Raw genomic sequence first — 13370 nt, 5'->3', positions numbered from 1 at the left:
GCAGGAACATCTCACTTTCCTTAGATGTTTGGCTCACGTGAGATCTGACGAGGGATAAACTTCAAAAAGGCGTAGAACATCTACTCGTGTTACGATATCTCCTTTAAAAATCAACACAGAGTTCTTTTTTTTTGACAAATTGAAACGGAGGAGCCGCGTATCCACCTACACTTCAATTCTTTCCAAATGAGCAGGGAGCTCCTAATGGAGTTTCCCAGGATATTCGTCCTTCCCAATGGAGATATTACTCTTTCTGTCATAAGCGTAGTCGTAAGACTATCCCCTAGGTCATTTGAGAACATGACGAAAAGAGTTGACCCGAGAGTACTTCCTTGAGGTACTCCTGATAATACTATATATATTCTTTTGAAATGAAGCAGATTGCAAAATGAATTTATAAAATATCTTCTGTTTCCATTCAGCAACACTATTTCAATTAAATCATGTGAGTCAGCCTTCTCATTATCCTCGGCAATTGCATAAATCTTACAATAAAGTTACGCATTTTAGCGTAAACAATGGGAAACAAATTTCGACGAAAGATAGCTCGCTTAAAAAATAAATTCTAGAATTTATACTTGATCCTAAGCACTTGAATAATAATTTTTCATTATTCCATTCTTCTAGAGTGAATCTCGCAAATAAATAAAAAGTACTCCCCCCTTCCAAAAAAAGTCTTCTGGGTAAACGAACAAATACGATCATTCTATGATACACCGAACATGGATTAGTAGTAAGCTATCATTAGAAATTAAATTATATCGAATATGAGTTAGTATAAAGCGATTTACCCTGCATGATAACCCGCACCTACAAGAGATTCTAGTTACAGCTAAGTATTGGTTCAAATATGTCTCAAAACAGTAAACTTTTCATACCTTTGTTGAAAGTAGCTGAAGGACGCTCAAAAAGTTCAACATGAAGCCATCGGTCGCCAAGTTCCTAGTAGATGCGTTCATTTGCGCCCTCTTTTGGTTTTTCTTCAAAATCTTTGCCATCCAATCGAGAACTCTATCACGTAGGTTGGGCGTTACAAGCAGTGACTTTATGATCTGATAGACTTGCATCTATAAGTAATTAAGTTTAAAAACATTTCCGAAAAACTGATTTTAAAGAAAATTAAAAGCGATTTAAAATTTAAACTACTATAAAATAGTTAAATTAAACCTAAAATGAACAGAAATTTGAAGAAACAATCAAGACAAATAGAAAAACAACATATATTACCACAGATAAAGTGAGGCTACTGGCACTTCAAGCCACAGTGTCATGCTTTACTGTAAACAAAATATGCTTAAACAGTTCTTTTTGTTACAGCATTGACAAATTGAGTATTGCTCAAACCTCCATCAATTCTCTCTTTTTCATACGCAATTCCATATATAGTTTCATTAGCATTATATGCAATTAATTTTCATCTCTGTGTCCTTTCTTTAAGTGTATTTTTGTTTTCAAAACTATAAAGATAAACAGGCAAATCAGTCACTGATTCACCAATTCAAAATACTGCAAGAGCAAAATAAACAGATTGGTTCAAAAGTTACAAATTAGCGTTTAAAATTAAATTTTAAAAGAAAAATTGAGCAAAAAAAAATAGATTTTTTAAGGAATCAAAACGAAAAACTGCGAAGACAAACAATCCTTCTAAAATAGTAAACAAAAATGAGAGCCAAAAATGTGTTTATTCCAAGAAAGTTAATTTTTCTTTGGTGTAAAATTCCTTTTTATATTGTAACAAATCGTTTTAACTTTCTTTTCAACTCACAGCAATTCTTGTCGCTTTAAGTTTTAAATATCACGTGGAGGGAGAGAAAGGGATAGACGGGGAAGAAAGAGAGAGAGAGGGGACGGGATATATATATAGAGAGAGAAAAAAAACAGAAAATAGACAGGGGGGGAGAATTGTCAAGACTGACCACCCATACAGTTGAAAAATGATCTTGCCGCGCATTATAACGACTAATTTTGCATTGTGAAGTAATGAATGACACCACAAATCTACCTTAAAAAAAAAATAGATTTTTTTGAGATTATGAGGTAGTTGTCTATTACAGTAGATATAAATTACCCTTGTAGTTTCAAGAGAATCTTGTGCTGCTACTACTTTTACTTCCTTTACACGATTTGTTTCGTTCCCATCAAGGATCAAATCTGCAACTCGTGGATCATCCTCCGCGAACAATGACAACCCCAGAAAAGTGCCTAAGTAGCTTACACGAGAAAACTCCCTTCCTTCGGCTTCTGTCAAGGAACTGTCAGGGCTCCAGTTTACCTAAGAACAGAAACAAAGAATAAAGAAATAAACATGATGATAAAATTACTAGATAGGATAATTAATAAACCAGATTACTAGAATTCCTACGAAATTTGATCACGAAACTTATCAACGAAAAAAAAAGCAGTCAAAATAAGAATAAAATTGTTACAGAAATTATTACAAGAAATTGATTATCACGCGAATCACAATCTTTTTTTTTAATTCGACCTGAAAATCAAAATATGTGTTGAGGAACAGATGAACATGTTTTTCATAGATGGACCTCACAACCAAACTATTACAAATTTGTTCCTTTAATCGTAGGTTTGATTGACATATTTTACTGTTTACTTACAGTTCAACAGTACAAACAGTTTGACAGAATAGCGCCCTCGGACTTGAACAAAATACTAATAAATTTTCGAAAAGAATTTCTTTTTGTCATAGCCTTTAAGAAGTTGTTTTGCGGATAAATTATGCGGGTTAAAAATGTTTTCAACTTAAAATAAAGAGCCCAGAACGTGTAGAAAATACGATAATAAGAAAAAATTCACATTGATATGATTGTTCTTCTTTTCTTTCAAACAACAGCTTATGGATCTTGCTCGAAATAAATGATCCCTGTTAAAGGCTTCTACTTGAGATACAGTGCTAATTTAAAATCTTCTCTTTTAAGCAAGGGGCTCATTGTAACATGATCGATCGATGTTACTAGAACACTATGCAAAAATCTCCTAGACGAAGGCAAGCTTTAGGGGGGGGGTCTATGGAAATAGGGCTACATTAACACACAAGTCCAATGAGGAATTGATCAAGGGACACATTAGTATATTGATTAGTCATTTTGTTATTTCAATAAAATTTGAGCGATACAACACAGACAGAGCATACTGCATTGCTTGGAAGCACGCAATTTCATAAAGACAACTCTACATTTGAGAGAAATCCTGTAGTTTCTCGAACAACAGTAAAAAGAGCCATAAACGAGCCAGCTAAAAATCAAAAATTCCTACTCACCAATTTTACCATTTCTTCCTGGATGGGCTTATCGGTTTTCTTTCCCCTTAGTTGACAAAGATCCAATAAAATTTGCGCAGGGTTACAAGCTCCGTTTTTCTCCACAGTCATTGACAACATTCGACTCTGAATATGCAGTAAAATTGGAGCAAACACCTAAAACAAGTTACACATAAACAACAGTAAAACAAATACGACCAAAAATCATCGTTCTGGCCGCCTTCAATACAGGGCACAACTGATTTTGTAAGAAGCCAGAGGTCTGCCGCATGCGCAAGCTTTGTATGTATTTTTTATTGCAAAATCGAGCTGTTATCCATGACAAAAAAAAAACATAACCAGTTGAATAAAACTAAAGAGATTTTTGAATAAATGATTTATTCACAGGCCAAAGCATTATATTGCCGCGTAAATAAAATATCAGAAGAAAAATAGACAGTGTTTATATAAATATATTCTAAGACCACACTGGTTATACATGACGTATGAACCCAAGAAAGGAAAGGATAGTCAAGAAAACGAGGATTTTGTCAGCCAGTAACAAAATATGAAGACAAAAAACAAACAAATGTTTCGACAAGGACCTCCGCCAAGTCGTCCTCAGTGCTCAAAAAAAAAAAAAAAATCTAACCTTTCGAAGTAAATTGGACAAGAAGAGGAAAGATACTGAATAAAAAAAAAAGCCAGAAACCAATGAAAGAGAATTCACCAATTATAATGAACAAGTATTCTTTGCCTTACAGTAGCTTTTGCTTGTCTGCAATTTCGGTTTTCATTAGATATGCGGACAGGTTGTCTTAAATCGAACTGGGCGAATATATTGATAGTCTTTTAATATTAAGTTGTTAAGAATTGGATTTAAGGAAATATCTCCTGTGTCTCTATTTATACCAAAATTTATTAAAATTACAGCCAAAAAAGGTAATACAGGAAAATAGGGAGCCCGGCCCCTTGATTCAGCTACACCGGCAATTGAGAAGAAATATTTCCTTAAGCCCAATTTATAGCAAATTAATATTAAAAGACTCTTATCAATATATTCGCCCAGTCTAATTTGAGACAACCTGTCCGCATATCTAATGAAAAACAAAAAAGTAGACAGGCAAAATCTATTGCAAGGCAAAGAATACTTGTTCATTCTAATTGGTGAACTCTCTTTATTGATTTCTGGTTGTTTTTTCTTTTATTCAGTATCTTTTCTCCTCTTGTTCAATTCACTTCGAAAGGTTAGATTTTGTTGTTTTTTTCTCTCTCTCTCTCTCTTTTTCGAGCATTAAGGACGACTTTGCGGAGGTCCTTGTCGAAATATTTACTTGTTTTTCATCTTTATATTTTGCTACTGGCTGACAAAATCCTCGTTTTCTTAACTAGATAAGGTATATTTCCCATTTTAACAAAAAAAAATAATAATAATAATACACGCGCAACAACGTTGGAGTTCCACGTCGTGAGGTGTCATTATAGAACGTTTCCACACTTGCCTTCTTAAAATTTTAATGGTAAACTAAACTAACTGAGCTTACATTATATTTTACTTTTGTTTCTCTGCAGCGTGGAAGCTTTTTTACACGTGTAACACATTCAATTTTTTATAACGTAAAATGCCGCGACGCAAACTCTACTGTCAGCGCAAAGAAAAACTTATAAGCGATAGAACGCATGCAGCATCCTTCGTCGTTGCGCGGTCATTGTCTGCCATCATGTCGAAACGATAACGTTCCCGCTGAACCCTAGGAATCACATTGTTTCCGCTCCCGCTGGAGGCTACATTATTATTGTTCCCGCTAAAATTATGACCACTCAGGCCCCGCAGAGTGGCAGCTGCACAAGGCCCCGTCCACTGGCAGCTGCACAAGGGCCCGGGCATCAGTAAGGCCACCTGACTTTTTATGAAATACTCGCACTCTGTAAACATTCCGTCCAAGCATTGGGTCCTGAGATTAAAACCAATTTTTCAAGTTCTCTGGAAGTATATCTATTTTATACTCGGACCTATGAGCTTGCGTAGTGTGTACATTAGGCGTCATTTCGGAAGGTAATACCCCCAACCCGCCCAAACACACACACTCAAATATTCCTAAAATACGTGCAGGTGGGGGGGGGGTGTGAATATTTCCTGAATATACGATTGAAATTTTACTAATTCGCTCTTGCAAGATCTGGGTTTTGTTGTTGTCCAGAATCTTAAAAAAGTTAGCCATTAAACAGAAACTAGAAAGCCATTGACCACCCTTTCACCAGTACGAGAGGCCAGCCTTGTCAAGCAAAATTTAATATGATATGTAATACATAAAAATATATGTGTGAAACAAAATAACGCGATAAGTGGTTTCATTGGATAGTTCGAAAGATAATAGTATCGGTGCTATGTGTTATTTCTCAATTAATTTTTACAAAAACACAAAGTTCGTCTGAGAGAAATAAAGGGCAAAGTTGAAACTTAACATAAGCGAAATTATGGCTTTTCAGTGTACGCAACATGTATCTACAAAGCCAGCTCTATTAATTCGAATTTCATTTTCCCCATATCTTTAGAATCCTGAGAAACTAGCACTTGAGAAAACTCAAAAGCCATGCCAAAAAACTGTACGCTCGTTTAGAAGTATAAAAGTTCTTGATGAATCTGCAGAAAACAGAAGATTAATTTATAGGGATCTCAATAGTTTTGAATTGCCCATGATATCGCTTTCAATACGTAATTTAAAGGCTCGAAAAAACACAAAGAAAGCTTGGTTTTCAGTAAAGTTCTAGTTTTGTAGAATTCTACAAATATAGGGTAATATCATGAGTCGGATTATTTGAGTTATACAAACTCGTCTAGGGTAACCATGTAGTAAGTAAATTACAAGTTTCCAAAAAAATGTCTGAATACACATGAAAATACCAAAGTATGAAAATGCTATGGGCTCAATATTATGAGGGGGAAATCTCATACATCTCTCCCTGTGTTAATCTGTGTTTGCTTCACCTGACGAGTTGCACACAGAAGAGCTGATAACATCAATCTCCTATAAATCTGACAACAAGCTTATAAATGAATTTGTTTTTACACAATAACTCATGAATCATTCCCCTACAGCACAACTTGAAAAGTTGAGATTCATTGTGGCCAATTAAAATCTGAAAATTTGTTTGAGTGCTTTAACAACGACTTTATATTTTCGAGCATTGGATGCTAGGCAAGTACTTAAGGAAAGAGGCAAATTCCCCGTATGTGCCTGTGAGATACCATAATTTATTGAGCTTTCATTTTAGAACTTGGTAAAAGAGAATTTTGTCTACAGGATTGTACCTAAGATTTTGACTCAGAGGAACGGGGTGGATAATAGAAAATCTCTTGAGTTTTTTTTGCTAACCTACACACAAAAATGCGTATTATTTACATAACATCTTTGACGACCTAGCAAGCTAATTTTTTCTTGTCATATTTATCTCTAAAAGATAGTAGCAGTATCTGAGATGCATTTTCGCACATGAAAACATGTAATCATGGCTCCCAAAGCAAGTAGCGCCCCCAAAACAAGTGGAGGACCTCAACCCGTCAATTGGTGTCCTTGCTTCAATGTTTTCCTTTTCTGTTTTCATTTTAAACTAAAAATTAAAAAAAGAATTCAACGATATGGTCTTTACTTTAAGATCCAAATGCTTAATCTGAAACTAGTGAAGCTTCGCCCGAAGTTTTAGATTTACAATGAAAATAATAATAATAATAAAAAAAATATAAAAAAAATGTACCTCGGTAATCGCTCCGTCTTCTTTTTCCAAGGCTAGAATCAAATCCTGTGTATAATTTTGAGGTAGCTTGTCTTCACCCAGATAATCCAAAAAAACTGAGCTAGGATATTCATTATCCGGACTAAAGAGTCCGCGAAGAACCGATATAGAATATTGCACAGTTAAAGTGCGAATATGGTTAAAAATCTCTTTCAGTACTGCTGAGCAGCTCCTCTAAAAACGCAAAAGAAACATATTATTAGCCAAAAGCCAATTATTAGCCAAAGTATTATTAGCCAGATATCGAATACTGCACAGTTAAAGTTTGAAGATGGTTAAAAATTTCCTTCAGTACTGCTGAGCAGCTCCTCTAAAAAGGCGAAAGAAACTTATTATTAGCCAATAAAGAAATATTTTCATCTTATGCGAAAAAGCAAGACCGTGGAGTCAAAGTCGAAGTCTTTAGTGTCTCTACTGAGGGCGACCTTTAGGCGAATGTGCTTTTGTATTTCAACTGGGTCCCTGAAAACTTGCACGATCCCCTTTTTTCACTGGCTGTTATTGTCGGGTTTCTCTCTTCTTTGTGATTTTTTGTTTTGTCATGATTAGCCAGTGTGGTTTCTTAAATTATTTATAATCCCTAAAAGGCGGAACTAGGACACTAGCTCTTATTTAACAGCTAGTTTAATAAACAATCCCTTCTGATGGATTCTCCAGACAAAATTCTGGGAGGCCCCCTTCCCTCATAATTATGGATCAAATCGCAGTTGGTCTTGCTTAAGTTTAATTCTAAGTCAAATCCTTCTATGCATAAAAATTGACAAAATAGTATAAGAATATTAGAATTATGGATTTCAAGACTGACTTTTCTCGAAATTATTTACGTGAAATCTAGAGAATGCAAAATTTGTTCTGAGGTTCTCAAAGAGATAATTCTACTTTCAACACGAGACTTAGGTTGTATGATCCCTAAGCAAGTTTACTTTTGGAACTAGGACAGCTTCTTTTTTTAGTTATTTTTCTTGTTTATTGGCAGTTGTACAGACTTCACATCAATTTCCCTGTTTTACAATTCCTATACCGAACAAAATGTTGAATTTTCACCTCTTACCGTTATCGAGCTCAAGACAGGTAATCGCAAGTAAAAAAAAAAAGAAAAAAAAGTAGTTTTATTCTATAGCGTCTAAATAACAACCATTTAGGATAACATGTATTTAGTTATGATAGCCTATATTTGCTCGTAAAAAGGTATTTGGAGCTGGGGTTATTTTTTTTTACAAATTTGTAATATAGGCTAACGACCAAAAAATTATTCCTAAATAAAAAATTACTCAAAGAAATACTGAAAATCAAATTCAAAGGGGCTTCACACCATTACTCACAGGAATTACAAATAAGACTCTTTCTTGGAGAAGTGATGCTAAGGATCTTTTTAACTTGGGTATTATTTCATATCAGGTAGTTTCTATTTACATCTATCTTTACGGTTGTTTTGTTGTTGTTGTTTATTTTCCACAGAAAGTACTAAAAAAGGGATTTTCAAAACCCGGGAAGGGGTGGGGCGCTTTTCAAAATATACAGGAGGCAATTTAGTTGGTTTCTTTCAATTTTTGTGGAAAAGAATACCAAAAACAGTTCTTTACAAAACCCGAGGGAGAGGAACATTCTCAAAAGCTAGAGCCGGCAATTTTGCTGTTTGTTTTCCGATTTTTGTCAAACGAAACATCGAAAAAGGTATTTTCACCGAAATACTAAAACTTTTTCAAACCTTCAGAGGCGAAAAATCCAGTGAGGAGGGGGTGAACCCATCCTCAAATGACACCCTTGATCAAAGTTAAATTAAAGGAAGCAGCAATTTCCCGGGAAAGAATGAAGCTTTAACTAAACTCATGATTCCAACATTGGTCATATGCCCTACAAATGGGACATGATAATATTTTGGAGGGTCATGTGCGTTGCCTTCGACTGACCATACTCTAGAGCCTTAATTTTGAAAAAAAAAAAACAAAAAAAAACAAATTTCACGTGAATGACACCACATCCATATGCATTTAAAGAGCAAAAACGACATGTGGTAGCATTACAAAGACATAATGCATTGTATATAAAAAATGCTGTATAGACACAATATTATAATAGTATATTTTACTAATATTATCCTTGAAAAACTAAGTAAAAAATATGCCGCGAATACACGTAAAATTTTGGACAGTAAAATTTAAATATTACAAAGGGACACTAGGATACGAGAAATGCCTAATTGGGGCAAGAGAACCACTGATCTAAACAGAGTGGTATGAAGGAACAGCCAGCTACAAAAGTAGTTGTAGTGATATTCTCTCAAACTTTTAAAATTTGGTTGATTTTGTATGAAATTGGAATTAAATTCGTTATTAAACTTGAAATCGAATTCTGGAAACTTTGGTTTAAAGAAGTGTTTTTCCAAAGTTTTGGCATAAAATACTTAACAGTTCAGTACACATTTCTCTGTACACAGTTAAGATATAAAAAAAAAAACTGCTGAACTTGAGACAAAGTGCAAAAACATAAGTATTTTTGATAGCAATACATAAAAACATGTTAATTATAAATGCATAAGCTGACTTCTATTTCTCATTTCAAACAGTTTCTACTTATACAAGATGAATCTACTTGTTTTTCGTTGTTTTTTTTTTTTTTTGTTTTTGAAAATTCAAACAACCAAGATTCCCCTCATAACATTCCATCCAGATCTGAATTCAGCTACTGTATCATGAATGTCTTACCTTTGGGTGGTTTAATTCATACGTGCCCACTCTTCCATACGATTGAGTCAGATAACTCAACAGTTGAGGCGTAACTGAGGTCTTCGTCTTTCCAGACATTTCAAAGAGTTTACTAAACATAATGTCATCTAAATTGTTATCACATGATATCACATGCGGTGACGATAATTCATTTAATGGAATATCAAGAATCTGACTCACAGCCGCTCTTACTGTTTCCTCAGTAGTGTCGAATGTAATGCTTGGTTCCTGTAAAGGATAAAACCCGTTTGTTTTTAATATGACGATAAACTTAATTGGGCAAAAAATCTTTTTATCCTGTGGTAAAACAATGGAATGATGCTGTACCTGGAAATACATTGCCCACACTCCAATTCCTGCTGCTGCAAGTTTGGGCGACAGACTTGCTAACTGTTCCAGCAAAAAAGACCCAGCCACTAACACGTCGATTCGATGTACCTTGCACCATCAATGGCTCTGAAGGATCGTTATTCTTTTTTTTTTTACAAAATGCTTTGAGTTACGTGTTAGCTTTTCTTTCATTTTATAATCATTAAATTACCCAAAAGCTTTTACGATATACAGTCCTGGTGACTAACTTGAATAAACAAAAAAAATGACAATATTTAATTTTATTTAAATACGAGCTACACAGTTTTACTTAATTGTTTTTATGTGCAAGATTCATGCCCAGTTACATCCCTCCTCCCTCCCCCTCAAATACCCACATTTCAATCACATCTCACCACCAAGCAAGTGGTAAACACTAGTAACAACTTTTGTGTGAACTTCCAAAAGTTTCTTCCAACTCTCGCACCAAAAGCTACTGCTAAAATATCTACAACAAGGTATTTTGACAAAATTCTAACACTAAAATTACAGCCAAATTTTGTCAATATGTAGTATAAACTAATACATCGTTCACAACCAGATAGATACCAGAATGGAAATATTATTTTCTTATTTACTGTACAAGCTACATAAATTGCCATCATTTAATTGTCCTTGCCCTGTCAAAAAGAAATTATTATTAAATAACTTAAATATATATTGAATTATTATTAATTGCTATATATATATATATATATATATATATATATATATATATATATATATATATATATATATATATATATATATATATATATATATATATATATATATATAATGTAAATAATAATTGTATTTATACAATAAAGTGAAAACATAATCAACCAAAATAGGTAGGAGAGATTTTCTTTTTTTTTACAAGTCTTAAAAGTTTATTTGATTTTACTGCCGATTAAATCGCACTTACAATCTCATTTTCAGCGGGAGCTAGCCCTGAATATCCTCTTTCACCCAAAATTAAGGTTTTTTATAGTCTACAAATTGTAAAAATAAAAACGAAGCAGAACCTGACAATAAGGTTCAATCGGGTTTAATTAAAAAAAGGAAATAACTAAACTTTAAAGTACACTGCTCTGTGACAAAACTCACGTTGAGACTCATAAATACTGTTGCATTTGTACTTTTTGTACTTGCATTTGTTGCAATTTGTACTGTTGCACTGTTACTGGCCAGCATACAATACTGGACAAAAGAAGGTATCAATGTGTCACAAAAATGATTTAATAAAAACTGAACATATAGAAACTTTCGTGTATGCATATTAATGCATACACGAAGTTTAGTTGATTTTACTGCCTATTAAATCGCACTAACAATCTCTTTTCAGCGGGAGCTAGCCCTGAATATCCTCTTTCACCCAAAATTAAGGTTTTTTATAGTCTACAAATTATAAAAAAAAAACGAAGCAGAACCTGTCAATACTGGCCAAAAGAAGGTATCAATGTGTCACAAAAATGATTTAATAAAAACTGAACATAAAGAAACTTTCGTGTATGTATATTAATGCAAATAAAAAAGTGAATCATGATAGTGATACAAGAAAGAAAGCAGAAATGATAACTTATCCTTTTGAACGAAAATAATATATGACAACTGAAACAAAATTTTTGGAGAATCAGCACTTTAGGGAAGCCAACTATTTCGTCCATTAAAGATATGTTTTGATCTGATAATAATCAAAATCAATCACAAATACGACAAAATTTTGCTGTTAAAGATTCAGCTATCTATGCTAAGAGGTAGCGTAGATAGCTTTGTGCTACTAAAAGCACTGTGCAACAATGCTTTTGATACTAAGGATTGAATGAAATCATCTAGAACAGTCCATAAGAGGCATCTTGTTTGGGTTATAATTATTCACTGTTTCTATGTGAGGTACGGTAGCTGCACTCAGACATTATTCTGAATACCCCTTGACATTTAGAACGTGTTTAAACTAAAAAAAAAAAAAAATAAAAAAAAACATGAATTGCCAAACTCTTTGACGCTAAGCGCTGCAGTAGTAATAATTGCAGAAATTACCCTTTCACGTTTCGCATATTTTCTTTTGCTTCCGATACCAGCTTCAAGAGAGCCAACAGGAGTGTCAATATCCATTGAAGCTTCGAAATCAATGGTAGATTGTGTTTTGCTTAATTCTGGTGACTCAGTAGGCTGACTTGGCTGTGAGGTCATTTCAACATCATTCACAGATGAGTCTTGTGACACCTCCTGGCTGCTTTTATCTTTATCTAATTAAAAAATACACTCGATAAGTAAGGTGAGAAGAAAATCAGTGCATTAAAAAAAACACTTCGATAATGAGGGAAAAGGCTTGTTTAAAGACAGCTATGCACGCATAATTAAACCCTACACCATAATAGTTGGTAATATCTTTATATGTGTATGATAATCCCTCTGGGTTTTCTTGCATTCTCGGTCAGCCTAAATTGGTTGGTTATATCACAAATTTTATCTAAAGAAATAAAACAAAAAAAAAGTTATAAAAAAAAGCTAGCATTGAGCAGAATCGAACCTACAAACACATGCACACTGGACAGCAAGTATACGCCCATTATATTGAATATATCCATCATTGCGAGCAGTTCTAAGTTTTAAAATAAATTATGATTGGGTTGTAAATTTTCCTGTATTCAAAGTCTACCAAAACCGATTGAGATTTTAACTAAACCAAAGTAATGCAACAAGTTTGGTAATAAAAAAAACTGGCACTGAGGGGAATCGAAATTACAGCCCCTTGCACACCAAACAGCAAGAATATACCCAATCAATCGAATAAATCCATCATTACAAGGAGTTCGAAGGTTTAGATCACGCTGCAATTAAGTTGCAAACAAAAAATAATTATATTTGAGTGTTATTGTCTCACTCTAAGCAATTATATAAGATCCTTTTAAAGGGTTTATAAATTCCTTTAAAAGGATGCCGTCTCAAGATACAGAATTCATCTAAAGATGTTGGAACGAAATGGGTTGAAAAAATCCAAGTGTATTCGGAATTTAATTACTGTACAAGGAAGTAGCCCAATGACATGTCCAAGGTCAATAAAATCAAATTCTGCTGTTTGAAACTCATGATAATTGAGAAAGAAGAATGGGTGATTCAAAAATAATAATAAAGTACCACTTGAAAGCTCATAGATCTTTCGCTTTACTGTAAAATGTTCACAGTCTTGACGAATGGTTTCAGCTACTATATTGGTTGCCTTCATTTTATAATAAGCATAT

The 13370-nt window shown here is 33.8% G+C and overlaps 1 protein-coding gene across 1 annotated transcript in view; it reads right to left on the bottom strand.

The window, feature by feature from the left end:
* Positions 1-13370, bottom strand: part of LOC136027154 (ubiquitin conjugation factor E4 B-like) — a 72360-nt gene that overhangs the window by 42834 nt on the left and 16156 nt on the right. The window contains exons 3-8 of the mRNA XM_065704136.1: positions 12166-12374; positions 9754-10002; positions 7010-7222; positions 3275-3430; positions 2069-2272; positions 879-1067 (exon numbers count right to left, since the gene is read on the bottom strand). Of these exons, the coding sequence (XP_065560208.1) occupies positions 879-1067; positions 2069-2272; positions 3275-3430; positions 7010-7222; positions 9754-10002; positions 12166-12374 (1220 nt within the window). The remainder of the gene's footprint in view (positions 1-878; positions 1068-2068; positions 2273-3274; positions 3431-7009; positions 7223-9753; positions 10003-12165; positions 12375-13370) is intronic.

Source organism: Artemia franciscana, chromosome 5, assembly GCF_032884065.1.
Source record: "Artemia franciscana chromosome 5, ASM3288406v1, whole genome shotgun sequence".
NCBI classification, from domain to species: domain Eukaryota; kingdom Metazoa; phylum Arthropoda; class Branchiopoda; order Anostraca; family Artemiidae; genus Artemia; species Artemia franciscana.
Note: the sequence above shows the minus strand (reverse complement) of the source record. Positions and strands in the feature narration are given on the sequence as shown.